The sequence below is a fragment of the Oncorhynchus gorbuscha genome, linkage group LG06 (genome assembly GCF_021184085.1).
Source record: "Oncorhynchus gorbuscha isolate QuinsamMale2020 ecotype Even-year linkage group LG06, OgorEven_v1.0, whole genome shotgun sequence".
In the NCBI taxonomy this organism is placed as follows: Eukaryota; Metazoa; Chordata; class Actinopteri; order Salmoniformes; family Salmonidae; genus Oncorhynchus; species Oncorhynchus gorbuscha.
Window position 1 is genome coordinate 57,614,660 of NC_060178.1, and position 27,082 is coordinate 57,641,741.

Genomic DNA, 27,082 nt, shown 5'->3' on the forward strand with positions numbered 1-27,082 from the left:
CTGGGAGACACGGAACGGACCAATGAACCGCGGAGTCAACTTACGAGAAGCTGTCGTAAGAGGAAGGTTGCGAGTGGAAAGCCACACTCTCTGGCCGCAACAATACCTTGGACTCTTAATCCTGCGTTTATTGGCGGCTCTCACAGTCTGTGCCCTGTAACGGCAAAGTGCAGACCTCACCCTCCTCCAGGTGCGCTCACAACGTTGGACAAACGCTTGAGCGGAGGGAACGCTGGACTCGGCAAGCTGGGATGAGAACAGAGGAGGCTGGTAACCCAGACTACTCTGAAACGGGAGATAACCCGGTAGCAGACGAAGGAAGCGAGTTGTGAGCGTATTCTGCCCAGGGGAGCTGTTCTGCCCAGGCACGAGGTTTCTGAAAGAGAAGGCTGCGTGAGCTCTGACTAATCGATCTGATTGGCCCTCTCTGCTTGACCGTTAGACTGGGGATGAAACCCGGAAGAGAGAGACTGACGGACGCACCAATCAAACGACAGAACTCCTCCAAAACTGTGGCGTGAATTACGGGCCTCTGTCTGAAACGGCGGCTTAACGGGAGCCATGAATTCTGAACACATTCTCGATGATGATTTGTGCTGTCTCCTTAGCGGAAAGGAAGTTTAGCGAGAGATAAATGTGTAGCAGAGAACCTAGCAACAACCGTAAGAATCACAGTCTTCCCCGCAGACAAAGGCAGACCGGTAATGAAGTCTAGGGCGATGTGAGGAGACCATGGTCGAGAGGAATGGGGAGCGGTCTGGGACGACCGGCAGGAGGAGAGTTACCCGGCTTAGTCTGCGCGCAGTCCGAACAAGCAGCCACGAAAACGGCGTGTCACACGCTCCTGAGTCGGCCACCAAAAGCGCTGGCGAATAGACGCAAGAGTGCCTCGAACACCGGGATGACCAGCTAACTTGGCAGAGTGAGCCCACTGAAGAACAGCCAGACGAGTGGAAACAGGAGGAAAGGAGGTTACTAGGACAAGCGCGCGGCGACGCAGTGTGTGTGAGTGCTTGCTTAACCTGTCTTTCAATTCCCCAGACTGTCAACCGACAACACGCCCATAAGGAAGAATCCCCTCGGGATCAGTAGAAGCCACAGAAGAACTAAACAGACGGGATAAGGCATCAGGCTTGGTGTTTTTGCTACCCGGACGGTAAGAAATCACAAACTCGAAACGAGCGAAAAACAACGCCCAACGGAAACGCGGGCATTAAGTCGTTTGGCAGAACGGATGTACTCAAGGTTCTTATGGTCTGTCCAAATGACAAAGGCAGTCGCCCCCTCCAACCACTGTCACCATTCGCCTAGGGCTAAGCGGATGGCGAGCAGTTCACGGTTACCCACACATCATAGTTGCGTTCAGATGGCGACAGGCGATGAGAAAAATAAGCGCAAGGATGAACCTTATCGTCAGACTGGAAGCGCTGGGATAGGAATGGCTCCCACGCCTACCTCTGAAGCGTCAACCTCGACAATGAATTGTCTAGTGACGTCAGGAGTGACGAGATAGGAGCGGACGTAAAACGTTCTTTTAGAAGATCAAAAGCTCCCTGGGCGGAACCGGACCACTTAAAACACGTCTTGACAGAAGTAAGAGCTGTGAGAGGGCAGCAACTTGACCGAGAATTACGAATGAAACGCCGATAGAAATTAGCGAAACCTAAAAGCGCTGCAACTCGACACGTGACCTTGGAGCGGGCCAATCACTGACAGCTTGGACTTTAAGCGGAATCCATCTGAATGCCTTCAGCGGAAATAACGGAACCGAGAAAAGTAACGGAGGAGACATGAAAGAGCACTTCTCAGCCTTCACGTAGAGACAATTCTCTAAAAGGCGCTGTAGAACACGTCGAACGTGCTGAACATGAATCTCGGTGACGGTGAAAAAATCAGGATATCGTCAAGATAGACAAAAACAAAGATGTTCAGCATGTCTCTCAGAACATCATTAACTAATGCCTGAAAAACAGCTGGCGCATTGGCGAGACCAAGCGGCAGAACCCGGTACTCAAAATGCCTTAACGGAGTGTTAAACGCCGTTTTCCACTCGTCCCCCCTCTCTGATGCGCACGAGATGGTAAAAAGCGTTACGAAGGTCCAACTTAGTAAAGCACCTGGCTCCCTGCAGAATCTCGAAGGCTGATGACATAAGGGAAGCGGATAACGATTCTTAACCGTTATGTCATTCAGCCCTCGATAATCACGCAGGGCGCAGAGTACCGTCCTTTTTTTAACAAAAAAGAACCCCGCCCCGGCCGGAGAGGAAGAAGGCACTATGGTACCGGCGTCAAGAGACACAGATAAATAATCCTCGAGAGCCTTACGTTCGGGAGCCGACAGAGTATAGTCTACCCAGAGGAGGAGTGGTCCCCGGAAGGAGATCAATACTACAATCATACGACCGGTGAGGAGGAAGGGAGTTGGCTCGGGACCGACTGAAGACCGTGCGCAGATCATGATATTCCTCCGGCACTCCTGTCAAATCGCCAGGTTCCTCCTGAAGTGGGGACAGAAGAAATGGGAGGGATGGCAGACATTAAACACTTCACATGACAAGAAACGTTCCAGGATAGGATAGAATTACTAGACCAATTAATAGAAGGATTATGACATACTAGCCAGGGATGACCCAAAACAACAGGTGTAAAAGGTGAACGAAAAATCAAAGAAATAGTCTCACTGTGGTTACCAGATACTGTGAGAGTTAAAGGTAGTGTCTCAAATCTGATACTGGGAAGATGACTACCATCTAAGGCAAACATGGGCGTAGGCTTGTCTAACTGTCTGAAAGGAATGTCATGTTTCCGAGCCCATGCTTCGTCCATGAAACAACCCTCAGCCCCAGAGTCAATCAAGGCACTGCATGTAGCACCCGAACCGGTCCAGCGTAGATGGACCGACATAATAGTACAGGATCTAGATGAAGAGACCTGAGTAGTAGCGCTCACCAGTAGCCCTCCGCTTACTGATGAGCTCTGGCCTTTACTGGACATGAATTGACAAAATGTCCATCAAATCCGCAATAGAGGCACAGGCGGTTGGTGATCCTCCGTTCCCTCTCCTTGGTCGAGATGCGAATACCTCCCAGCTGCATGGGCTCAGTCTCTGAGCCAGAGGAGGAGATGGTTGCGATGCGGAGCAGGGAAACACCGTTGACGCGAGCTCTCTTCCACGAGCTTGGTGACGAAGATCTACCCGTCGTTCTATGCGGATGGCGAGAGCAATCAAAGAGTCCACACTGGAAGGAACCTCCCGAGAGAGAATCTCATCTTTGACCACTGCGTGGAGTCCCTCCAGAAAACGAGCGAGCAGCGCCGGCTCGTTCCAGTCACTAGAGGCAGCAAGAGTGCGAAACTCTATAGAGTAATCCGTTATGGATCGATCACCTTGGCATAGGAAGCCAGGGCCCTAGAAGCCTCCCTACCAAAAACTGAACGGTCAAAAACCCGAATCATCTCCTCTTTAAAGTTCTGGTAATTGTTTGAACAATCAGCCCTTGCCTCCCAGATAGCTGTGCCCCACTCTCGAGCCCGGCCAGTAAGGAGTGAAATGACGTAAGCAACCCGAGCTCTCTCGCTAGAGTATGTGTTGGGTTGGAGAGAGAACACAATATCACACTGGGTGAGAAAGGAGCGGCACTCCGTGGGCTGCCCGGAGTAGCAAGGTGGGTTATTAACCCTAGGTTCCGGAGGCTCGGCAGGCCAGGAAGTAACAGGTGGCACGAGACGAAGACTCTGGAACTGTCCAGAGAGGTCGGAAACCTGAGCGGCCAGGTTCTCCACGGCATGGCGAGCAGCAGACAATTCCTGCTCGTGTCTGCCGAGCATGGCTCCTTGGATCTCGACGGCAGTGTTACGAGCGTCTGTAGTCGCTGGGTCCATTCTTTGGTCGGATCCTTCTGTTATGCAGGTGAATGAGGACCCAAAGCGACTTGGCGAAACAGAGTCTTTAATCCAGTAAAGTAAATCTACAATCATAAGGCATAATTCCACTCGTAATGACGAGAACAGACTGGAGACTCGATCAAGAACTGCAGGTTGCCTCGGGAAGGCACTTGAACGTAGCAGACTCAGACACCTGCTCACCACGCAGCATCTGAGGGAAACACGACACGACAGGGCGATACACAGACACAGCACGGTGAACAATAGACAAGGATCCGACAGGGCAGAAACGGAAAACAAGGGGAGAAATAGGGACTCTAATCAGGGAAAAGATAGGGAACAGGTGTGGGAAGACTAAATGATTGATTAGGGGAATAGGAACAGCTGGGAGCAGGAACGGAACGATAGAGAGAAGAGAGAGAGGAAGGGAGAGAAAAAGGGAAAACATGACAAGCCCAGTAGGAGAAGCTCTCCCTTGAGAAAGCTACCCCCACCCAGAGCGGGTCAGACCAGACCTTTTCATTATATAACCCCACAGACGAGCAACCCCAAGCGGAAAGTCAACCTCCCAGCACAGAGTACTACCCCTTCATTGAAATTAAGGATACATTTACCCAGCTAGAAGTAAGGCAGGTGGAGCTGGAACAGCAGGTGATTACACTCCAGTCAGCACAGACCCAGACAACAGTCCAGCACAACAACACCCCCTTAACCAGACCCAGGGACCTGGAGGTGGAGAGAGACATATCTGCACTCTGGACTGTGGTGAGACAACTTCAACAATATAAAAGCAAGAGCAGGAGAAGAACAGAGCACTAGAGGAGAGGATCAGTGCTGGACGAGAGGTTGAGGGGGATGGCGTGTGACAGAGAACAACCGACTAGAGAGGTGGCCTCCCCCTACTGGCTTGTCTGCGACCAGCCCCACCTCAGCTCCCAACAAAAGTCTCGACACCACAGCAGAACAGTCCACACCAGACCCTGACCATAGCGTTGACATCACAGCAGAACAGACAAATGAAGAACCCCAAGCCCACGGGATCTCACCCCCTCTGAGCACCCCCCTTGTCAGCCACCCTGATAGCCCTCCTGACAACATACACAAGACACAGATTGTACTCCTTATGGCCTCAAATGGGAAATATATACAACAAATAAAAAAAATCCCAAACACAGTGTGTCTAAACTCTGGTGTCCAAACACCCAGGGCGCCCCAGACCTTCTGTCTGAAGACCAACTAAGTTCACATAGCCACATAATAATACATACAGGCACAAATGACCTGAGAACACAGCAGGAAAGGGTGGCCACAGCACTGAAGGGAGTGATTGAAAAAGCTTATTCTACTTTCCCCAATGCACAAGTGGTTATCTCCACCCTGCTACCATGAAAAAACTTCCACTCTGCTATCATACAGCGGATACACGCAATTATTTACCATGACTGTGCCTCAAAACCAAATGTTTTCCTGGCCCACCACTCCACCCTGGACTTGAACAGCCTCTATGACCATGTCCAACTATACAAGGCAGCAGTGCCCACCTTCTCCCGGACTCTGAAGGATATCGCTCTCAAACGCAGCCCCAACACTTCACACAGAAGCAACAGATCAATAGACACCCAGCACAGACCAGCAAGACACTCTCCCAGACCCCGCACCCACTCTTACAGTAGCCCAAGCCAATGGCATGTGCCAAATGCTCAGCAGGCTCTGCTCACACTTACTGGCCAAACCACACAACATTGGACACTTTATGGAACACAAAGCACCACTATGACAACATAACCATCAAAGACGGGTCACAACTACTGCAGCTTTGTCGCACGCTGGGTATGTACATAGTCAATGGTAGGCTTCGAGGGGATTCCTATGGTAGGTACACCTATAGCTCATCTCTTGGCAGTATTACTGTAGACGATTAGGCAACAACAAATTCAATCCCTTTTAGACAACCTCCTGGACAAAACAGTTTCCCTATCAAAACTAAAAATCTCAAACCTGAAAACCTCTTTAAGGAATAGATAGGTTAAGTGATCCCTCTCAATGTTTTAATGCAACAATGTCACACCCTGGCCTTAGTTATCTTTGTTTTCTTTATTATTTTGGTGAGGCCAAGGTGTGACATGGGTAATTCATTGTGTTTCTTCTTGTCAAGGGGTTTATTAGATTAATGGGGTTGTGTTCAGTTTAGTTGTCTAGGAAAGTCTATGGTTGCCTAGAGTGGTTCTCAATCAGAGGCAGGTGTTTATCGTTGTCTCTGATTGGGAACCATATTTAGGAAGCCATATTCTTTGGGTATTTTGTGGGTGATTGTTTCCTGTCTTTGTGTTTTATGCACCAGTTAGGACTGTTACGGTTTTCACGTTTGTTGTTTTGTAGTTAGTGTCTCATGTTAAGTGTCTCATATTAAAGAACCATGAACTTCAACCACGCTGCGTTTTGATGATCAGGTGCTTCTGTCACCAACCAAGGAGAGCCTACAGCAGCACCTAGATCTTCTGCACAGATTCTGCCAGACCTTGGCCCTGACAGTAAATCTCAGTAAAACCAAAATAAAGGTGTTCCAAAAAAGGTCCAGTCGCCAGGACCACAAATACAAATTCCATCTAGACACTGTTGCCCTAGAGCACACAAAAAAACTATACATACATTGGCCTAAACATCAGCGCCACAGGTAATTATCACAAAGATGTGAACGACCTGAGAGACAAGGCAAGAACAACATTCTATGCCATCAAAAGGAACATAAAATTCGACATACCAATTAGGATCTGGCAAAAAAATACTTGAATTAGTTATAGAACCCATTGCTCTTTATGGTTGTGAGGTCTGGGGTCCGCTCACCAACCATGAATTCACAAAATGGGACAAACACCAAATTGTGACTCTGCATGCAAAATTCTGCAAAAATATCCTCTGTGTACAACGTAGAACACCAAATAATGCATGCAGAGCAGAATTGGTCCGATACCTGCTAATTATCAAAATCCAGAAAAGAGCAGTTAAATTCTACAACCACCGAAAAGGAAGCGATTCCCAAACCTTCCATAACAAAGCCATCACCTACAGAGAGATTGACCTGGAGAAGAGTCCCTTAAGCAAGCTGGTCCTGGGGCTCTGTTCACAAGCACAAACATGTCCCACAGAGCCCCAGGACAGCAAAACAATTAGACCCAACCAAATCATGAGAAAACTAAAAAATAATTACTTGACACATTGGAAAGAATTAACAAAAAACAGAGCAAACTAGAATGCTATTTGTCCCTAAACAGAGAGTACACAGTGCAGAATACCTGACCACTGTGACTGACCCAAACTTAAGGAAAGCTTTGACTATGTACAGACTAAGTGAGCATAGCCTTGCTATTGAGAAAGGCCGCCGTAGGCAGACATGGCTCTCAAGAGAAGGCAGGCTGTGCACACTGCCCACAAAATGAAGTGGAAACTGAGCTGCACTTCCTAACTTTCTGCCCAAATTATGACCATAATAGAGACACATATTTCCCTCAGATTACACAGATCCACAAATAATTCGATATCTCCCATATCTACTGGGTGAAATGCCACAGTGTGCAATCACAGAAGCAAGATGTGTGACCTGTTGCCCCAAGAAAAGGTCAACCAGTGAAGAAAAAACACCATTGTAAATACAACCCATATTTATGCTTATTTAATTTCCCTTTTGTACTTTAACCATTTGTATATCGTTACAATACTGTACTGTACATACACATGATATGACATTTGTAATATCTTTATTATTTTGGAACTTCTCTGAGTGTAATGTTTACTGTTCATATTTATTTTTATTTAACTTTTGTATATTATCTACTTCACTTGGTTTGGCAATGATAACATATGTTTCCAATGCCAATAAAGCCCCTTGAATTGAAATGAAATTAAGAAAGAGATAGTCAGTCAGTCAGAGAAAGAGAGAGAGAGAGTCAGTCAGAGAGAGAGATAGAGACCGACTTTTTGTCTTTCGATAATGAAACTTTCTCATTTCATTAAACCCTCCCCCAAAAAATAAACACCAAAAAATATCCTGTACTGCATACATGTCCCATACTCACCTTGCCCTCTACCCCACGATACAAAACAACACCACACATCAACAATAACAAAAAAACTAACCACTTCTACAACCGTATATCCAAAACATCTTCTCCTGCTATAAAGACAGCCCCCACAAATTCTACCCTAAGGCGTGCAGAGACCATCCCATTAAATAATAGTAAAGGGTCTGTTTTCCCTCCACCTTTGACCCTGTTCCTCCTTGTTTGCCAAATAGCCAACTTTGCCTTAGCAAACAGAAAATTCAACAAAACACATTTGGCTTTCTCCTTATTTGAATATCTGTACCCCATTATAAACATACTCTTTGGTACTAGGGGTTTGTAGAGCCCCCTTCATCTAAAACCCACCATACTCTCCTCCCCACGTACCCCCTGTTACGGATGTGCCTTCACTTCTGTTAGGCTCTTAATGTTCCTTACCTTAATGCAGAGGTTGTAGAGGGCTTTTACCTCCCACCCCTTCAAACTCCCCCAGGCTCGGAGTGTTACAATCTGACAAGTCCTCCAGACCTCCTTGCCAGTTCCCAGTCTCTGCCGTCACCTGCAGTGGCGGAAACATTGGTGGCCCCTCACCCTTTGGCTGCTCAAACACCACCCTTACCGGCTCAGACAGTGCCTCCTGGACCTCCTCCAGGAATCTTTCCAGCAGCCTAAGAGACGTTATTCCTGTTTGTTGTGCCAGGACTTCTGGGGATTTCCACCCCTCTTCTCCCAGCAGTCACAGGTCACCCAGCCTCAGTAAGCCCGCTGCCATCAGTTGCCTTTGCAGGGTGGCTGACTGAACTGATCTCTAAGGGATGGCTGGGTTGTGGAAGATAGACTCCTCCCACACCCACAGCCCAGGCTCCATATCCCCTTCTCATGTGGGCCTTAGCAGCTGACCGGCACTCAGCACTGCAGAGTAAAAGTCTGAGAGACCTGCTGCACTCAGCCTCTCCAGCTTCATGAGGAACAGCTGCTGGTCCAACCCTAATCTGCCAGCTCTCCTCAGCAGAGTGCATGCTGGTTCCCTCCAGCCAACATCATTATGGTATAGCAGTCTCTGCACCGCCTTTAGTCGGAAATCAGCCACCCTGCTCTCCAGTTCCACCAGGCCCTGTCCTCCTTTGTGGTCGGTCATGTACAAAATTGCTGCCCTCAGCCAGTGATGGCCCAACCAGAAGAAGTTGCAAGTCTGCAAGCATACCGGCAGGGGGGGCTGAGGACATCCAGTTTATGCCAAAGGGAAGATGTCAGCAGGTTGTTGATTATCATAACCCTACCCTCTATATGACTCCATCCACCTGGCCAGTCTTGATATCTCTACCTGTGACAGCCCTTCCCAGTTATTCCTGACCCACCTCTCCAAGCCCAGGTACACCCCCAACATTTTAAGACCTTCACAACCCCACTGCAAACTCCCTGGAAGCAGAGGAGGTGCTCTATCCCACCATGCCCCCGTTTACCTTAGCTGAAAAAGCTCCCTCGTACACCTTCAGACTAGTCTCTAGTGCCTGCATATCCTGACCATCACAGAAACGTCATCTGCATATGCTGACACTGCTATGCCTGTCAACACACCCATGCCTGTCCAGCACACTCCTTGCAGTCCATTTAGCCCCCAAAATTCTAAATGGCTAATGTATATAACTGCCCTGATAAAGGGCATCCTTGTCTAATGTCCCGTCTCACCCAGACTGGCCTACTGAGCCCCCCTTCCACCTTGACCATACATAACACCCCAGCATACAACATCATCACATAGGTCAAAAAACTTTTTCTAAACCCAAGAACAGATATCACATTAAACAGATACTCATGGTCCACTCTATCAAAAGCCTTCTCTTGATCTAGAGACTAATCCAAAGTTCACATTAGAACCTCTTGATAAGTCCAACAAGTCCCTGATTAAGAACAAGTTGTCCGTGATTGACCGTCTGTCCCCGGTACACAATTTGTTTGGTCCTTGTGTAATCACAGAGTCCAGATGGGACTTCAGTCTGTTAGAGAGGACCTTGGCAAATATCTTGTAGTCCACACAGAGCAATGCCACAGGCCTCCAGTTCTTAAGTTCACACAAGTCCCCTTTCTTGGGCAGGAGAGTCAGAGCCTGACGGCAGCTCATCTGCAACTCTCCTACCCCGACGCATTCACGCAACATGCAAAATTCCAGTCCAATTATTCCCCAGAATTTTTTATAAAACTCCACTGGGAGTCCATCGACCCCGGGTGCACGGCCGGGGGATATATGGGTTACAGCCTCTGCCAGTTTATGGGACAACAGAGGAATGTCAATTTCATCCCTCTGTGACAGAGGGAGCTTAGGGAGTTCTGCAAACAAGACCTGGGCAGACATAGGATCACACAGTTCTGCCCTATACAACTCAGTATAAAACTCCACAGTTCGCTCCTGCATCTCCCCCACCACAGAGGTCACCCGCCCATCAGACAACTGTAGACAATGCATGCCCTCGGCTTCACCGCTCTGTCTTTCTAAACCAAAGAAGAAGGAGCTGGGAGCATCCATCTCCTTGAGCATGGAGAACCTAGCTCTTACAAGTGCTCCCGTTGCTTTAAACTGGAAAAAATAGCCTCAAGATAAACTTTTTTCCCCTTGGTCTCATTCAGGAACCTTGTCAATTCGCTCACCGTATATTTTGACCTTTCTGCTTGACTGACTGTCAGTCCTGGACCCACTGAAGAGGGAAAAAAGGCCCTCCTCATCATCCTCTTCCTCAGATTCACTTTCCTCCTTCTCATCTTCATCTCCCATCCTGACCACCGGCCCTTCCTCTCTGGTCAGGGCCTCCCACCCAGCACCAGGCAAAGTTTCCTTGGTGCTTTTGACCACACCAGCCTCTCCCCTCCTGACTTCTTTCTTCTCCCCTTTTTCCTTTTACGCTTGACCCCCCCTAGTTTCTTACACTTCCCCACTATATTCTCCTCATCCACTAGCATAACCTGACTAGGCCCAGCCTCATCTACACCACCATCCATAACCTGACTAGGCCCAGCCTCATCTACACCACCATCCATAACCTGCCTGGGCCCAGCCTCATCTACACCACCATCCATAACCTGACTAGGCCCAGCCTCATCTACACCACCCTCCATAACCTGACTAGGCCCAGCCTCATCTACACCCCCATCCATAACCTGCCTAGGCCTAGCCTCATCTACACCACCATCCATAACCTGCCTGGGCCCAGCCTCATCTACACCACCATCCATAACCTGACTAGGCCCAGCCTCATCTACGCCACCATCTCTAGCCTGACTTGGCTCAGCCTAATCTACACCACCATCCATAACCTGACTAGGCCCAGCCTCATCTACACCCCCATCCATAACCTGCCTAGGCCTAGCCTCATCTACACCACCATCCATAACCTGCCTGGGCCCAGCCTCATCTACACCACCATCCATAACCTGACTAGGCCCAGAATTCATCTACGCCACCATGTCTAGCCTGACTTGGCTCAGCCTCATCTACACCCCCATCACTGGCATGACTAGACCCAGCCTCTGCTGCCTGCATCTCATTGTCCCCTGCACGTTGACCTCAATTTCCCCCACTGGGGGCGCTTGTACCCTGACCTTGTCTATGGCCTTTATGTGGGCCCGGAAAGCTCTTATGCCCCAAATCCCCACACTCAAAACACTGTAGACTATCTGTGCTAGCAAACTCTACCCATGCCCTACATTAAAATGCACATTTAGCTGTTACTCGTTGTTATTCAGAAACATGCCACTTGCCTCCAGAATGAAACAACATGCTTAACGGCAGCTGCCTGAAAACCTACCGACAGTACACAAAAACCGTGAGAAAACTTACCAAAATGACTCAGCTCTTTCTTGATTTGATCATCCGTAATAAACAGAGGCAAATTTGCAACTACCACCCTGGTTGAAGGGGTAGAAAGAGGCGAAATTGGCACAAACACACCGCTTACAGATATTCCACTAGCAATTAGCCTACCAACCAAATTTGCTCTTTTCATGAACACAACCACAGCTTTGTTCATTCTGGAAGCGGAATGTATAAATTCAGCTCCTACCTGTTCACCGACTGCAAGCAGAACCTCCTCCACTTTAACTCCATTCTCAGGAACACACCTGAATCCATGCTGTATCGACAGCGTCTCCTCCGCGCTAGGCTAAGAAGCCATCGTGCACACCACACCTTCCAAACCCCAGGAAACTAACTATGTCCTCTTCCAACCTAACTTTGAAAAAAACCTGTGGATACCGCTAAAACAAATAGTGCATTAACCCTCCACCATAGAAAATACAAATTGAAAGAAAATACAAAGGACAGAATCAAGAAAATAAGTAAGGACAGAGCCCTCCACACTAAACACTCGAACTCAACAACAAAAACTCCCAGCATGCACTGCAAAAGAGAGAGAGAGAGATCGTCAGTCGAGAGAGACTGTCAGGCAGTCAGTGAGAGAGAGAGAGAGAGAGAGAGAGAGAGAGTCAGTCAGAGAGAGAGAGAGATAGTCAGTCAGAGAGAGCAAGAGAAAGAGAGAGTCAGTCGAGAGAAAGAGAGTTAGTCAGAGAGAGAGAGATAGTCAGTCAGAAAGAGAAATAGTCAGTCAGAGAGAGAGAGAGAGAGTCAGTCAGTAGTCAGTCATTTAGAAAGAGAGACAAAGAGAGAAAAATAAGAAAAAGAAAGAGACCTGAGGATGTGCTTCTCTCTCTGTGCCGGCTTGGGTTGTAGACTGGAGATGAAGGGACAGAAAACAGAGAGGGAGAGAGAAAAGAAAGAGCATGAGAAAGCATGAGAGAGAGGAAGAAGTACAAATTGACCTCCTACTCTCCTCTCTCCTGTTCTGCACAGTATAAAAAACTCTACCACTCCTCAACATGAGAACAGCTCTGAGACACAGTATAACACATGACAAGCAGACAAACAGCTCTATTACTGTTTGAGATATTTTCCTATCACTGTTTCAGCCCTGGAAAAAGCAGTAACATGCAGTCCCCACCCTCTCCCCTTCTGTCTGTCTTGCTATTGCTCTCTCCTCTTTACCCAACCCCATCTGTCCCCACCTCTCTCCCTCTTCCCTTACACTGCACCCATCCCAAAATTCTATTACGATCGAGATGTTTGGGCAGGCAGGTGGAAGCGGGAGCATTACCGGGGCTGTCATTGTCTGATTGGGAGTGATTCCCTCAGGACACTCCTCCAACAGAAAGTCATTTACACACATGACAAGGAGATAAGCATAAAGACGAGAGGACCAGGGGATGTTAAAGCCTAGTGCTTTATGACCCCTATTTCCCCTCTCTATCTCAACAAATCACCAGTCTACAACCCCAGCCTTCAATGCCAGGCTGACATGCACATAATCACGCATGCACACAGATACACGCACGCACGCACGCATACATACACAGGAACGCCTCCCTACTGTAGGTCTTTCTCTCTCATTCCCCCTCTCTCTCCCCCGCTCGCTCTCTCTGTGTCTCGACTCTTGTTCTCTCTCTTATCGCATTACTCTCCATTAAAGAGTCATTTAAACCCATGACACAAAATGGCAGACAGTGCAGAGGGCGGGCACTTTTGAGTTCAGTTTTGGGGAGCAGCAGCAATCATCAACTGATATAAATAGACATCCAAAGACCCCGGAGCGAGAAGTGCCTCCTCCCGCTCTCCTCTGTCTATGTACTGGCCTCTGTCTCGCTGTCTAGACCTGGATATACTACAGGGAGTGGAGCACTCAGGCCAGTCCACATGTTGTGATATTTACCGATGATGGAGGAAACTGGTGCAAAAACGGGTGAATAAAGCCGCATTGTGTAATTGGTTGCTGTGCCGCTTACCGTAACTCGTTCTATTTTGGGTCACTGAATACTGATGCAGACACTGCATACTGACACAGACACAGCACCACTGAAGTTATTACTGTATTGCAACAACAACAAAAGAGATAATATTGCCCAGTTCCACTGCTATTTTTAATGAAGTGAAGTGAGTGTTCAGTGCGTACCCTATCTCCTGTACTTATTTGCATCTTAAGCATTTAACCAGTGGGGCCAACACATCACACACAGGGGTCAATTGGACAAAGGTCACCATGACAGAATGCCGGATTAGCTGACAGCCCAAATAAATCCGCTGCCATCAGATTCTGTCATCTGGCTTTTTCTGGGCTGAGGAGAAGGGGGGATAGGAGAAGGTTGAAGAAAATGGATTTGTCTCCAGAAGCTAAGTCTCATTGCCTGGGCCCCTCTCATGGCAAACATTAGTCACACACATACACACACATACTAGAGGTCGACCGATTAGGATTTTTCAAAGCCGATACCGATACCGATTATTGGAGGACCCAAAAAAAAACCAGATACCGATTAATCGGCAGATTTTAAAAATGTATTTGTAATAATGACAATTACAACAATACTGAATGAATACTTATTTTAACTTAATATAATACATAAATAAAATCAATTTAGCCTCAAATAAATAATGAAACATGTTCAATTTGGTTTAAATAATGTAAAAACAAAGTGTTGGAGAAGAAAGTAAAAGTGCAATATGCAATATGTAAGAAAGCTAACGTTTAAGTTCCTTGCTCAGAACATGAGAACATATGAAAGTTGGTGGTTCCTTTTAACATGAGGCTTCAATATTCCCAGGTAAGAAGTTTTAGGTTGTAGTTATTATAGGAATTATAGGACTATTTCTCTCTATACAATGTGTATTTCATATACCTTTGACTATTGGATGTTCGTATAGGCACTTTAGTATTGCCAGTGTAACAGTATAGCTTCCATCCTCTCCTCGCCACTTCCTGGGCTCGAACCAGGAACACATCGACAACAGCCACCCTCTAAGCAGCGTTACCCATGCAGAGCAAGGGGAACAACTACTCCAAGTCTCAGAACGAGTGACGTTTGAAACGCTATTAGCGCCCATCCCGCTAACTAGCTAGCCATTTCACATCAGTTACACTAGCCTCATCTCGGGAGTTGATAGGCTTGAAGTCATAAACTGTGCAATGCTTGAAGCATCGCGAAGAACTGCTGGCAAAACGCACGAAAGTGCTGTTTGAATGAATGCTTATGAGCCTGCTGGTGTCTACCATCGCTCAGTCAGACTGCTCTATCAAATCATAGACTTAATTATAACATAATAACACACAAAAATACGAGCATTAGGTCAATAATATGGTCGAATACGGAAACTACCATCTCGAAATCAAAACGTTTATTCTTTTAGTGAAATACGGAACCGTTCTGTATTTTATCTCATGGGTGGCATTAATTAGTCTAAATATTCCTGTTACATTGCACAACCTTCAATGTTATGTCATAATTACGTAAAATTCTGGCAAATTAGTTTGCAATGAGCCAAGCGGCCCAAACTGTTGCATACACCCTAACTCTGCTTGCAATGAACGCAAGAGAAGTGACACAATTTCACCTGGTTAATATTGCCTCCTAACCTGGATTTATTTTAGTTAAATATGCAGGTTTAAAAATATATACTTCTGTGTATTGATTTTAAGAAAGGCATTGATGTTTATGGTTAGGTCCACGTTGGAGCAACGACAGTCCTTTTTCGCAATTGCGCACAGCATCGATTATATGCAACACAGGACATGCTAGATAATCTAGTAATATCATCAACAATGTGTAGTTAAAACTAGTGATTATGATTGATTGATTGTTTTTTTATACGATAAGTTTAATGCTAGCTAGCAACTTACCTTGGCTTCTTACTGCATTCGCGTAACAGGCAGGCTCCTCGTGAGGAATGTGGTTAGAGCGTTGGACTAGTTAACCGTAAGGTTGCAAGATTGAATCCCTGAGCTGACAAGGTAAAAATCTGTCACTCTACCCCTGAACAAGGCAGTTAACCCACCGTTCCTAGGCTGACATTGAAAATGAGAATGTGTTCTTAACTGACTTTCCTCGTTAAATAAAGTTGTAAAAAAAATATATATATATATTATTTTTAATCTGCAAAATCGGCCATTCCGATTAATTGGTCGACCTTTAACACATACACCTCCAGAAAATTCCAGAAATCCCCCTCCCTGTGCTGCGCAGGTGGTCGAAGAGTGTGAAGAGAGGCTGAGGGTCTTTGTCCTCAATGACTTTCACTGGCATCCAGCTGCAGATGGTTCATGTAGGAATGTGCACCGAATACCTAATGTTGACATTACAGGCTACCTGGAATTCATATATTGTACCATACAATACTTGACAAGGAGGGTGTAATCAACTTTTTATTCAAGATTTTCCATGAAGCTTCTACAAATGAAAGAATGATGCAAGAGGAAGGTTCCCAGAACCAAACTGATACCATAAACAGATGAACATCCAGAGAACGTAATGTGCCAGCTGGGAAGTTACTTCAGCACTTTCTATTAATTCTTTGTCTCCGTTTATTTCTTTTCCGTTGTGACTTCAAATGTGCGACAGTTCTCCTTGAGTAAAGTGTCAAAGCCTGTGGGCAACATATCTTTAATGATACAATGACATTGCCATCTTCAAGATTCTATGGTGAACCTGGTGCTGGTGTGCTATCTGTCCATCTGTCTCCCTTCACCACGCGTCAACCTATCTTAGAGCAACAGGCTTTCCTGTCGAATTTGCTCAAATTGAGTTACACAGTAGAGTTGTGATTGGCAAAGCGCACACACAGCACTTTCCTCCTGCGAGCAAGGAGTTTCTCACTGTCCAAAAGCTGATGCCAAGCATAATGAGTAATGTTGCGTTCACGTGCTATCGGACTTTTCGGGAAGCTCTGAGAAAATGTTTACAAGTAACTGCCAAAACAAAGGACACACCAACATAAAATAAAATGTGTCTTAATAGGGTGTTGGGGCACCACGAGCCAGAAAAGCTTCAATGCGCCTTGGCATAGATTCTACAAGTGTCTGTAATTCTATTGGAGGGATGTGTCATGTTTGTCATTTATTGTCATGTCTTGTCCCTGTGCTCCCCATGCTATTCGTTTCCCTCTGCTGGTCTTGTTTGGTTCTTTCCCTCCTTCTATCCCTCTCTCTCCCCCTCCCTCTCTCACTCTCTCGCTCTCTCTTCTCTCTGTCGTTCCGTTCCTGCTCCCAGCTGTTCCTATTCCCCTAATCATCATTTAGTCTTCCCACACCTGTTCCCGATCCTTTCCCCTGATTAGAGTCCCTATTTATTCCTTTGTGATCCGTTCCTGTCCCGTCGGTTCCTTGTATTGTATTCACCATGCTGTGATTGCGTTTCGCCCTGTCCTGTCGTGTTTTTGCCGTGATTGTGTATCACCCTGTCCTGTCGTGTTTTGTGCCTTCATCAGATGCTGCGTGTGAGCAGGTGTCTCAGTCGACTACGGCCTGCGCCTACCCGGGACCTGCAGTCTGTGGCCGCTTCTCCAGTTGTTTCCCTCTACAAGTCTAGAGGATTTCTGTTATTCCGTTTTGGACTTTAATAAACTCTGTTTCTGTTAAGTCGCTTTTGGGTCCTCTTTCACCTGCATGACAGAAGGAACCGAACAAGGAATGGACCCAGCGACTTCAGACGCTCGTTACACTGCCGTCGAGATCCAAGGAGCCATGCTCGGCAGACACGAGCAGGAATTGTCTGCTGCTCGCCATGCCGTGGAGAACCTGGCCGCTCAGGTTTCCGACCTCTCTGGACAGTTCCAGAGTCTACGTCTCGTGCCACCTGTTACTCCCTGGCCTGCCGAGCCTCCAGAACCTAGGGTTAATAACCCACCTTGCTACTCCGGGCAGCCCACTGAATGCCGCTCCTTTCTCACGCAGTGTGAGATTGTGTTCTCTCTCCAACCCCACACATACTCTAGAGAGAGAGCTCGGGTTGCTTACGTCATTTCACTCCTTACTGGCCGGGCTCGAGAATGGGGCACAGCTATCTGGGAGGCAAGGGCTGATTGCTCTAACAAATTCCAGAACTTTAAAGAGGAGATGATTCGGGTTTTTGACCGTTCAGTTTTTGGTGGGGAGGCTTCTAGGGCCCTGGCTTCCTTATGCCAAGGTGAACGGTCCATAACGGATTATTCCATTGAGTCTCTTGACGCCGGTACCATAGTGCCTTCTTCTTCTCCGGCCGGGGCGGGGTTCTTTTTTGTTAAAAAGAAGGACGGTACTCTGCGCCCCTGCGTGGATTATCGAGGGCTGAATGACATAACGGTTAAGAATCGTTATCCGCTTCCCCTTATGTCATCAGCCTTCGAGATTCTGCAGGGAGCCAGGTGCTTTACTAAGTTGGACCTTCGTAACGCTTACCATCTCGTGCGCATCAGAGAGGGGGACGAGTGGAAAACGGCGTTTAACACTCCGTTAGGGCATTTTGAGTACCGGGTTCTGCCGTTCGGTCTCGCCAATGCGCCAGCTGTTTTTCAGGCATTAGTTAATGATGTTCTGAGAGACATGCTGAACATTTTTGTTTTTGTCTATCTTGACGATATCCTGATTTTTTCTCCGTCACTCGAGATTCATGTTCAGCACGTTCGACGTGTTCTACAGCGCCTTTTAGAGAATTGTCTCTACGTAAAGGCTGAGAAGTGCTCTTTTCATGTCTCCTCCGTTACTTTTCTCGGTTCCGTTATTTCCGCTGAAGGCATTCAGATGGATTCCGCTAAGGTCCAAGCTGTCAGTGATTGGCCCGTTCCAAGGTCACGTGTCGAGTTGCAGCGCTTTTTAGGTTTCGCTAATTTCTATCGGCGTTTCATTCGTAATTTCGGTCAAGTTGCTGCCCCTCTCACAGCTCTTACTTCTGTCAAGACGTGTTTTAAGTGGTCCGGTTCCGCCCAGGGAGCTTTTGATCTTCTTAAAGAACGTTTTACGTCCGCTCCTATCCTCGTTACTCCTGACGTCACTAGACAATTCATTGTCGAGGTTGACGCTTCAGAGGTAGGCGTGGGAGCCATCCTATCCCAGCGCTTCCAGTCTGACGATAAGGTTCATCCTTGCGCTTATTTTTCTCATCGCCTGTCGCCATCTGAGCGCAACTATGATGTGGGTAACCGTGAACTGCTCGCCATCCGCTTAGCCCTAGGCGAATGGCGACAGTGGTTGGAGGGCGACCGTTCCTTTTGTCGTTTGGACAGACCATAAGAACCTTGAGTACATCCGTTCTGCCAAACGACTTAATGCCCGTCAAGCTCGTTGGGCGTTGTTTTTCGCTCGTTTCGAGTTTGTGATTTCTTACCGTCCGGGTAGCAAGAACACCAAGCCTGATGCCTTATCCCGTCTGTTTAGTTCTTCTGTGGCTTCTACTGATCCCGAGGGGATTCTTCCTTATGGGCGTGTTGTCGGGTTAACAGTCTGGGGAATTGAAAGACAGGTTAAGCAAGCACTCACGCACACTGCGTCGCCGCGCGCTTGTCCTAGTAACCTCCTTTTCGTTCCTGTTTCCACTCGTCTGGCTGTTCTTCAGTGGGCTCACTCTGCCAAGTTAGCTGGTCATCCCGGTGTTCGAGGCACTCTTGCGTCTATTCGCCAGCGCTTTTGGTGGCCGACTCAGGAGCGTGACACGCGCCGTTTCGTGGCTGCTTGTTCGGACTGCGCGCAGACTAAGTCGGGTAACTCTCCTCCTGCCGGTCGTCTCAGACCGCTCCCCATTCCTTCTCGACCATGGTCTCACATTGCCTTAGACTTCATTACCGGTCTGCCTTTGTCTGCGGGGAAGACTGTGATTCTGACGGTTGTCGATAGGTTCTCTAAGGCGGCACATTTCATTCCCCTCGCTAAACTTCCTTCCGCTAAGGAGACGGCACAAATCATTATTGAGAATGTATTCAGAATTCATGGCCTCCCTGTTAGACGCCGTTTCAGACAGAGGCCCGCAATTCACGTCACAGTTTTGGAGGGAGTTCTGTCGTTTGATTGGTGCGTCCGTCAGTCTCTCTTCCGGGTTTCATCCCCAGTCTAACGGTCAAGCAGAGAGGGCCAATCAGACGATTGGTCGCATACTACGCAGCCTTTCTTTCAGAAACCCTGCGTCTTGGGCAGAACAGCTCCCTGGGCAGAATACGCTCACAATTCGCTTCCTTCGTCTGCTACCGGGTTATCTCCGTTTCAGAGTAGTCTGGGTTACCAGCCTCCTCTGTTCTCATCCCAGCTTGCCGAGTCCAGCGTTCCCTCCGCTCAAGCGTTTGTCCAACGTTGTGAGCGCACCTGGAGGAGGGTGAGGTCTGCACTTTGCCGTTACAGGGCACAGACGGTGAGAGCCGCCAATAAACGCAGGATTAAGAGTCCAAGGTATTGTTGCGGCCAGAGAGTGTGGCTTTCCACTCGCAACCTTCCTCTTACGACAGCTTCTCGTAAGTTGACTCCGCGGTTCATTGGTCCGTTCCGTGTCTCCCAGGTCGTCAATCCTGTCGCTGTGCGACTGCTTCTTCCGCGACATCTTCGTCGCGTCCATCCTGTCTTCCATGTCTCCTGTGTTAAGCCCTTTCTTCGCACCCCCGTTCGTCTTCCCTCCCCCCTCCCGTCCTTGTCGAGAGCGCACCTATTTACAAGGTACATAAGATTATGGACATGCGTTCTCGGGGACGGGGTCACCAATACCTAGTGGATTGGGAGGGTTACGGTCCTGAGGAGAGGAGTTGGGTTCCGTCTCGGGACGTGCTGGACCGTTCGCTCATCGATGATTTCCTCCGTTGCCGCCAGGATTCCTCCTCGAGTGCGCCAGGAGGCGCTCGGTGAGTGGGGGGTACTGTCATGTTTGTCATTTATTGTCATGTCTTGTCCCTGTGCTCCCCATGCTATTCGTTTCCCTCTGCTGGTCTTGTTTGGTTCTTTCCCTCCTTCTATCCCTCTCTCTCCCCCTCCCTCTCTCACTCTCTCGCTCTCTCTTCTCTCTGTCGTTCCGTTCCTGCTCCCAGCTGTTCCTATTCCCTAATCATCATTTAGTCTTCCCACACCTGTTCCCGATCCTTTCCCCTGATTAGAGTCCCTATTTATTCCTTTGTGATCCGTTCCTGTCCCGTCGGTTCCTTGTATTGTATTCACCATGCTGTGATTGCGTTTCGCCCTGTCCTGTCGTGTTTTTGCCGTGATTGTGTATCACCCTGTCCTGTCGTGTTTTGTGCCTTCATCAGATGCTGCGTGTGAGCAGGTGTCTCAGTGACTCGGCCTGCGCCTAATGCAGTCTGTGGCCGCTTCTCCAGTTGTTTCCCCTCTACAAGTCTAGAGGATTTCTGTTATTCCGTTTTGGACTTTAATAAACTCTGTTTCTGTTAAGTCGCTTTTGGGTCCTCTTTCACCTGCATGACAGGATGTGCCATCATTCTTCCATGAGAAATTTAATCATTTGTTGATGGAATTCTACACGCACTAAGCATTATAATACATGACCCTAAACATGATGGGATGTTAATTGCTTAATTAACTCAGAAACCACACCTGTGTGAAAGTACAGTATCTGCTTTCAATATGCTGTGTGTCCCTAATTTACTCAAGTGTTATCTTTACTTTGGTAGTTACCTGTAGCTAACTTTAGCTAGCTCATCAAGCTGGCTAAAATCCGATTGGTTGAAGAATTGTTCAAACTTCAAAATCACTTGTGCGAAAAAAGGTATGTGTGTGTGTGTGTGTGTGTGTGTGTGTGTGTGTGTGTGTGTGTGTGTGTGTGTGTGTGTGTGTGTGTGTGTGTGTGTGTGTGTGTGTGTGTGTGTAGGTAAGTAAAGAAATAAAACAACAGTAAAAATATGACTATGCATATATGATGAACAGAGAGTAGCAGTAGCGTAAAAGGAGAGGTTGGCGGGAGGTGGGGCACAATGCAGATAGCCAGTTAGCCAATGTGCGGGAGCACTGGTTGGTTGGGCCAATTGAGGTAGTATGTACACGGATGTATGGTTAAAGTGACTATACATATAAGATAAACAGAGAGTAGCAGCAGCGTAAAAGAGGGTTTGGGGGGAGGAGGTACACAATGCAAATAGTCCGGGTAACCATTGGTTACCTGTTCAGAAGTCTTATGGCTTGGGGGTAAAAACTGTTGAGAAGCCTTTTTGTCCAGGACTTGGCACTCCGGTACCGCTTGCCATGCGGTAGTAGAGAGAACAGTCTATGACTGGGGTGGCTGGGGTCTTTGACAATTTTTAGGGCCCTTCCTCTGACACCGCCTGGTGTAGAGGTCCTGGATGGCAGGCAGCTTTGCCCCAGTGATGTATTAGGCCGTACGCACTACTCTCTGAAGTGCCTTGCGGTCAGAGGCTACAGCCCCGTTGAAGGGAATGGGGACGTGCTCAGTGCTCCTTTTCCTGTAGTCCACAATGATCTCCTTAGTCTTGGTTACGTTGAGGTGTAGGTTGTTATTCTATATATAATATAATAATAATAATATATGCCATTTAGCAGACGCTTTTATCCAAAGCGACTTACAGTCATGTGTGCATACATTCTACGTATGGGTGGTCCCGGGAATCGAACCCACTACCCTGTCGTTACAAGCGCCATGCTCTACCAACTGAGCTACAGAAGGACCATGGCACCATGGCACCAAGCACCACCCAGCCAGGTATCTGACCTCCCTATAGGCAGTCTCGTCGTTGTCGGTGATCAGGCACTGTTGTGTCATCTGCAAACTTAATGATGGTGTTGGTCTCGTGCCTGGCCATGCAGTCGTGGGTGAACACGGAGTACAGGAGGGGACTGAACATGCACCCCTGGGGAGCTCCAGTGTTGAGGATCAATGTGGCAGATGTGTTGCTACCTACCCTCACCACCTGGGGGCGACCCGTCAGGAAGTCCAGGATCCAGTTGCATAGGGAGGTGTTTATTCCCAGGTTCCTTAGCTTAGTGATGCACTTTGAGGATACTATGGTGTTGAACGCTGAGCTGTAGTTACTGAGTAGCATTCTCACATAGGTGTTCCTTTTGTCCAGGTGGGAAAGGGCAGTGTGGAGTACAATAGAGATTGCATCATCTGTGGATCTGTTGGAGCGGTATGCAAATTGGAGTGGGTCTAGGGTTTCTGGGATAATGGTGTTGATGTGAGCCATTACCAGCTTTTCAAAGCACTTTGTGGCTACAGACGTGAGTGCTACGTAGTCATTTAGGCAGGTTGCCTTTGTGTTCTTGAGCACAGGGACAATGGTGGTCAGCTTGAAGCCTGTTGGTATTACAGACTCAATCAGGGACATGTTGAAAATGTCAGTGAAGACACCTGCCAGTTGGTCAACACATGCCCGGAGCACACGTCCTGGTAATCCGTCTGGCCCCGCAGGCTTGTGTATGTTGACCTGTTTAAACGTCTTACGACTGCGTGATCACAATGTTGTCTGAAACAGCTGATGCTCTCATGCATGCCTCAGTGTTGCTTGCCTCGAAACGAGCATAGAAGTGATTTAGCTCATCTGGTAGGCTCGTGTTACTGGGCAGCTCGCGGCTGTGCTTCCCTTTGTAGTCTGTAATAGTTTGCAAACCCTGCCACATCTGACAAGCGTCGGAGCCGGTGTAGTATGATTCAATCTTAGCCCTGTATTGACGCTTTGCCTGTTTGATGGTTCACCGCAGGTCATAGCAGGATTTCTTGTAAGCTTCCAGGGTAGAGTCCCGCACCCTGAAAGCGGCAGCTCTACCCTTTAGCTCAGTGCGAATTTTGCCTGTATTCCATGGCTTCTGGTTGGGGTATGTAGGTACAGTCACTGTGGGGAAGACGTCCTCAATGCACTTATTGATAAAGCCAGTGACTGATGTGGTGTATTCCTCAATGTCATCGGAAAAATCCCCGAATATGCTCCAGTCTGTGATAGCAAAACAGTCCTGTAGTTTAGTATCTGCTTCATCTGACCCTTTTTTTATAGACTGAGTCACTGGTGCTTCCTGCTTTCATTTTTCCTTGTAAGCAGGAATCAGGAGGATAGAGTTGTGGTCGGATTTACCAAATGGAGGGCGAGGGAGAGCTTTGTACGTGTCTCTGTGTGTGGAGTACAGGTGATCTAGAATTGTTTTCCCTCTGGTTGCACATTTAACATGTTGATAGAGATTTGGTAGAACTGATTTAAATTTCCCTGCATTAAAGTCTCCGGCCACTAGGAGCGCCGCCTCTGGGTGAATGGTTTCCTGTTTGCTTATTTCCTTATACAGCTGACTGAGTGCAGTCTTAGTGCCAGCATCTGATTGAGGTGATAAATAAACAGCCACAAAAAGTATAGCTGAGAACTCTCTAGGCAAGTAGTGTGGCTTGCAATTTATCACAATATACTCTACTTCAGGCGAGCAAAATCTACTGACTTCCTTAGATTTCGTGCACCAGCTGTTGTTTACAAATATGCACAGACCGCCCCCCCCCCCCCCCCCCCCCCCTCGTCTTACCGGAGTGTGCTGTTCTATCTAGCCGGTGCAGCGTGTATCCTGCTAGGTGAATATCCATGTCGTCATTCAGTCACGATTCCGTGAAACATAGGATATGACAGTTTTTGAAGTCCCGTTGGTAGAAAATTCGTGATCGTACCTCGTCTAGTTTATTGTCCAATGATTGCACGTTGGCAAGTAATATTGATGGTAACGGCAGCTTTCCCAGTTGCCTTCTGCGGGTCCGGACGAGAAATCCGGCTCTACTTCCTCTGTGTCACTTCCTTTTGAGAATAATTGGGATATCTGCCCAGTGGGGTGTTTGGAGATTATCGTGTGAGTCCTGCTTGCTGCTGCTGTTGTTGTTGAAGAAATCTTAGTCTAATCCGAGGTGAGTGATCGCTGTCCTGATATGTAGAAGCTCTTTTCTGCCGTAAGATATGGTTGCAGAAACATTATGTACAAAATTATTTACAAATATCGTGAAAAACCCCCACTATTGGTTAGGAGACAGTAAAACGGCGGCCATCTCCTCCGGCGCCATTTTTCTTAAAGCCAAGATCAAACGTTAAACAGATTGAGATTGGTGATAAAGGTCACAGCTCTGAAAGCTGACTTACAATGCAGGCTCAGCAGGCTCACAGGCGATTGTGTCGAGCCTTGGGTGGGCACCATGGTAACAGGTAATAGTTTAAATCTGCTCTCTCTCTCCTTTCGCCCGGATCAACACTATTTCCTCTCTCTCGCCGCTATTGCTCTTCCCTCTCTCACTCTCTCCCAGCAAAGCAGTCTCAGCCAGAGGACTCCGCCAACACACAAACCAAACCCATTTATCATCATCGAAACCAAACAACTTCCTCTGTCTACCTCAATAGGTACTTTGACTCAAAATCATAAGAAGAAGAAAACGGAGGGTGATAGTATGAGTACCTCTGTAGTTTACTCTGACCCATCAGTCACCTACTACTTGACACAGACTCTCAGACTTGTTCCCTGTATTTGAGTTTTGAATATAATTAATTTGGTCACATGTGTAACATGTCAGTTTGCAAACCATCCTCGCACCGTCACCGTAATTTGTTATCCTGCCAACGAACCGACACGCCCTGTGAGATACATTTTCCACAGTGGCTTCCCCTCCATTTCCTACGGTTATATTGATGACAAGATGCTGAACAGTGATTGTGAAAGTGATAATGACCGTGAGATGATAATGCATATGATGATGTTAATAAACACATGTTCCCTGGACAAATGTCAGTATCTTCTCCCTCCCTACCTCCACGCTTAGTGATAGTTGCTAAGCAGCAGACAGCTCGCTGAATGGCATCTCTACCACACTAACAGGAGTCTCTAAATTGAACAGGCCCCATTTCTGAAATGAGTTTGATTAAAAAGAATATCCTCGGCTCCCAGCAATCTAGGGTATTAATCATTCATTTCCAAATGGTGTGTCATATTATTCAAACTAAAAGTTCTTCCCTAAAGCAGAGAGTGACTCAAGTTCAACATTTTACTTACTGACATTAGTAAGTGTAAGAGAAGCACTATGTCACGCCCTGGTCGAAGTATATTGTGTTTGTCTTTATTTATTTGGTCAGGCCGGGGTGTGACATGGGTTTATTGTGGTGTGTTTTGTCTTGGGGTTTTGTTAGGTATTGGGTGTGTGGCTTAGTGGGGGTATCTAGCAAAGTCTATGGCTGTCTGGAGTGGTTCTCAATCAGAGGCAGGTGTTTATCGTTGTCTCTGATTGGGAACCATATTTAGGCAGCCATATTCTTTGAGTGTTTTGTGGGTGATTGTTCCTGTCTCTGTGTTTGTTATCACAAGATAGGCTGTATAGGTTTTCACGGTCCGTTTGTTGTTTTAAGTTATTTCATGTATCGTTCATTTTCCATTAAAGAACATGAGTAACCACCACGCTGCATTTTGGTCCGCTTCTCATTCACCACAAGAAAGCCGTTACACACTAGCCAATGAGGAGCCAAACTGTATACATTCGGTGCAGTGACAGTAATACTACAATAAAGTGCATGAAGTGAACAAAGCCAAAAAGCGGGAAACTAGCTGCAGACGCCTATTCAGATAAATGAACCAGTAACTCTCCAAGTGAAACCCATGGTAATCGTGCTATTAGAAGAAATTTTAAAAAACAGACACACACAACTAAGGTTTATACAGAATCTACAGAGCATGACTTGCTTATAATATCCTTCATTTCAAGTAACATTCAGGTTCCTTGGTGTCCACATCACTGAGGACACCAGTACCATCGGGTAGTAGGCACAGCAGTTCCTCTTCTCCATCAGGAGGCTGAAAGAATTTAGCATGGCCCCTCAGATCCCGAGGAACTTTTAGAGCTGCTCCATCGAAAGCATGTTGTATCACCTTCTGGTATCTATTTATCCTGCTACTGGTCACTATTACTCCTGTTTACATGTATATATTACCACACGTATATTACCATAAGTATTTACATATTCCTGCTACTAGTCACATTTCAGCCCTGTTTACATGTATATCCGCCTATCATGCCTACCCTTACAGTCTTATTATTATTTATCATGTACATATCAACCTCAAATACTCCAGTATCCCTGCACATTGTACATTTGGTATTGGCACGGACCCTGTATATAGCTGCCTCTCTCATTTCTTATTATTTGTGTTTTCTTTACTATATATTTATTAGCTATGCTATTTTGATATTGCTTACTGCACTGTTGGGTGGTGGGGCTTGCAAGTCAAGCATTTCGCTGTACTTGTGCATTTGACAATACAACATGAACTTGAACCTACTAAACTGCAAGGCTAGTGATTATTCTCTCTGTAGCTAACAGCGTTTCAGAAACAGAACTTCACAGAAAGG

General features: G+C 47.1%; 1 protein-coding gene across 2 annotated transcripts in view; it reads right to left on the reverse strand.

The window, feature by feature from the left end:
• Window positions 1–27,082, reverse strand: part of LOC124038145 (adhesion G protein-coupled receptor A3-like) — a 304,056-nt gene that overhangs the window by 11,063 nt on the left and 265,911 nt on the right. Inside the window, exon 18 of one of the 2 annotated variants that reach the window (XM_046353648.1) lies at window positions 12,625–12,666. The exons of the other annotated variant lie outside the window; for it this stretch is intronic. Within the exon in view, the coding sequence (XP_046209604.1) occupies window positions 12,625–12,666 (42 nt within the window). The remainder of the gene's footprint in view (window positions 1–12,624; window positions 12,667–27,082) is intronic. 2 annotated transcript variants of the gene reach the window in all.